At 40.1% G+C, this 2,134-nt stretch overlaps 1 protein-coding gene across 1 annotated transcript; it reads right to left on the bottom strand.

Moving 5' to 3' along the window:
• Positions 1-238: 238 nt before the first annotated feature.
• On the bottom strand, positions 239-1,096 carry LOC145466044 (protein phosphatase 1 regulatory subunit 3C-like). The gene has a single exon (XM_081449823.1). The coding sequence runs from the start codon at positions 1,094-1,096 to the stop codon at positions 239-241; it is 858 nt and encodes a 285-aa protein (XP_081305949.1).
• Between the last annotated feature and the right edge of the window lie 1,038 nt (positions 1,097-2,134).

Here is a 2,134-nt window from a genome sequence, read left to right on the forward strand (position 1 = left end):
GCAATTCTATAGTTACATCGTACGAGAAAAACAATAATGAAGAGGCTGGTTACTAGCTAGCGATGTGACGTGCTGTCATGCACGATTTCATTGACAACGTAAATCACAAAGAAAATATTCACAGAACACCTTGCTTCAAAAAGAAACTATAGACGGTATTTGTCTCACTATCATCGTGTCCGTAAAAAGGTCACTTAGCCGCATCGGTATGACTATATATTTTATATTTCGCTTGAAATTATTGACATGTTTCAATGAATTGTATTTTATAATTTCTATCCAAGTTATTGTCCCAAAACTCTCGGCCGCCAATGCAATAACGAATCGCAAATTGAATTTCTAGATCAACCGGCGAATCCACTGGAACTGCAATACGAAACCAGAACTTATCCGTTTTTCCATCCATGCTTGACGAGAAATAATCCGCCCAAATATCTCGATAGGACTTCCAGTTGTCCAGTGTGAATCTCACTGTCAGTTCTTTAGCAAAGCCTATGTTTGTCACTCGAATAGTTCCAGCAACAACAAAGTCATCGCATACAATGCTTTCGAGACAAACATTCTGACTGTGAACACGCTCGAAGAAAGAGCTTGTTTTGCACGGCTCGGTAAAACACGGAGACAAATTCTTTCCTCTCGGTCGTGGACTGGGCAAACTTCTGCTGTTGTTGTTGTTGACGTTCCACACGTTACTAGCACAAATGGTAGCATTATCTTCGCCACTGCGTGTGGGAATAGTTTTCACGGATTCGAGCGTGAAGCCAGCCGCATCTGCAAAGGAAACTCTCTTCTTGATCTTGGACATAGAGGTGCTGCTTATTTCATTCATCCGCTTTCGCTTGATACGATCCTTCCACTGACATTGTGAGTCGGTCTGTCCGTCAGTCAAGATCTTAGCTAGAAATTCGACGCCTACGCTTGTTCGCCTCGTTCTTTGTCTGGTGGTGTAAAAGCCGGTATCGCGTTGTTGTCGCTTCGGATTGAAATTGGTGACGTCATTGCCGGAACGACGAACTTGAGCGAAGGCTACACACATATACACATAAAAAAAGTGTGCTACAGAACAGCTATCTTTGCAACCGAGAGAGGCAAACATTTCAGGGATTACGAATGCAACACCACATAAACGGCTACAACTCAGCTATTGACCTGATTAATATATCTGGACCCTTCGTCGATTAATATGAGCGCGTTCCGAGTTACCTTTGAGTTACTATGTCTTCAGCTTCCTCGTACAATTGAACAGATTCAGTGACTTACAGACAGTAATTGTCAATTTAATACAGGCCGCTCTATTCAGTTCTAAGGTTCTCCGTATGCACCTAGGGCTGTGGAGCAGGTGAACAAGTAAAGAAAAATTTAAACCCTGTTCGACAGACAATGCCAGCAATCGGTTTCAACGGTTTCCAAAAACGTTAAACAAGGGATTTGAAACCTTGCTGGAAGGTCTCTGAGTTCATATCGCCTCATCAAAAGTATAAATGTTTATATGCACGGAAACATCCTTGTATAAAATTAACTGACAGGAGTTGCAACTGATTGATCGATTTTGTGCGAATTTATTGGGAAACAGACTATAAAAATCAGAGGATTACGGTAACACTGTAGGAAATTTTTGGACTGAAAAAAAAAAAGATAATCTTTTTGGGTTGTTTTGTTGGTGTAATCGACTCTCATCTTTGATAACATGTGAGTGTCAATATAAAAACTGGCTGAAGATTTCTTACTTAAACTTGTTCCAGATACTTTGATAAGAGCTGAGAGTTCAGAGATGTTCGTTTTGATTTAGCCTCGCTCAATATAAATTCAAGATGTCAGTTCCTTTTTGCGATTGCTGCAATTTCTTTCAATGCTTCTTAATATAAGTTGTGTGAATATGATGGTTCATAGCAACAATGTATTCCTATTCTCCTATATCAGTCTTCTCGGGTCTGCTAATAATCCAGAGACAACATGTAAGATCGCTATTTGAAGAGACTGAGTCAGATCAGTGTAGATACTGAAAATCTCTTCAGTAGAGCACAGAAGTAAAGATATAGCAGTACGTTCATTCTCAGCTGACTTTAATACAGCTTTCGAATTTCTTTGTTAAATTGACCCTACCATAGTTTCGCATGTGGTATCAGCCTACAGC

Source organism: Orbicella franksi, chromosome 13 (assembly GCF_964199315.1).
Source record: "Orbicella franksi chromosome 13, jaOrbFran1.1, whole genome shotgun sequence".
In the NCBI taxonomy this organism is placed as follows: Eukaryota; Metazoa; Cnidaria; class Anthozoa; order Scleractinia; family Merulinidae; genus Orbicella; species Orbicella franksi.

Excerpts from the sequence above, each read along its gene's own strand:
- LOC145466044 (XM_081449823.1), bottom strand. The coding sequence starts at position 1,096 with ATGTTTGCCTCTCTCGGTTGCAAAGATAGCTGTTCTGTAGCACACTTT.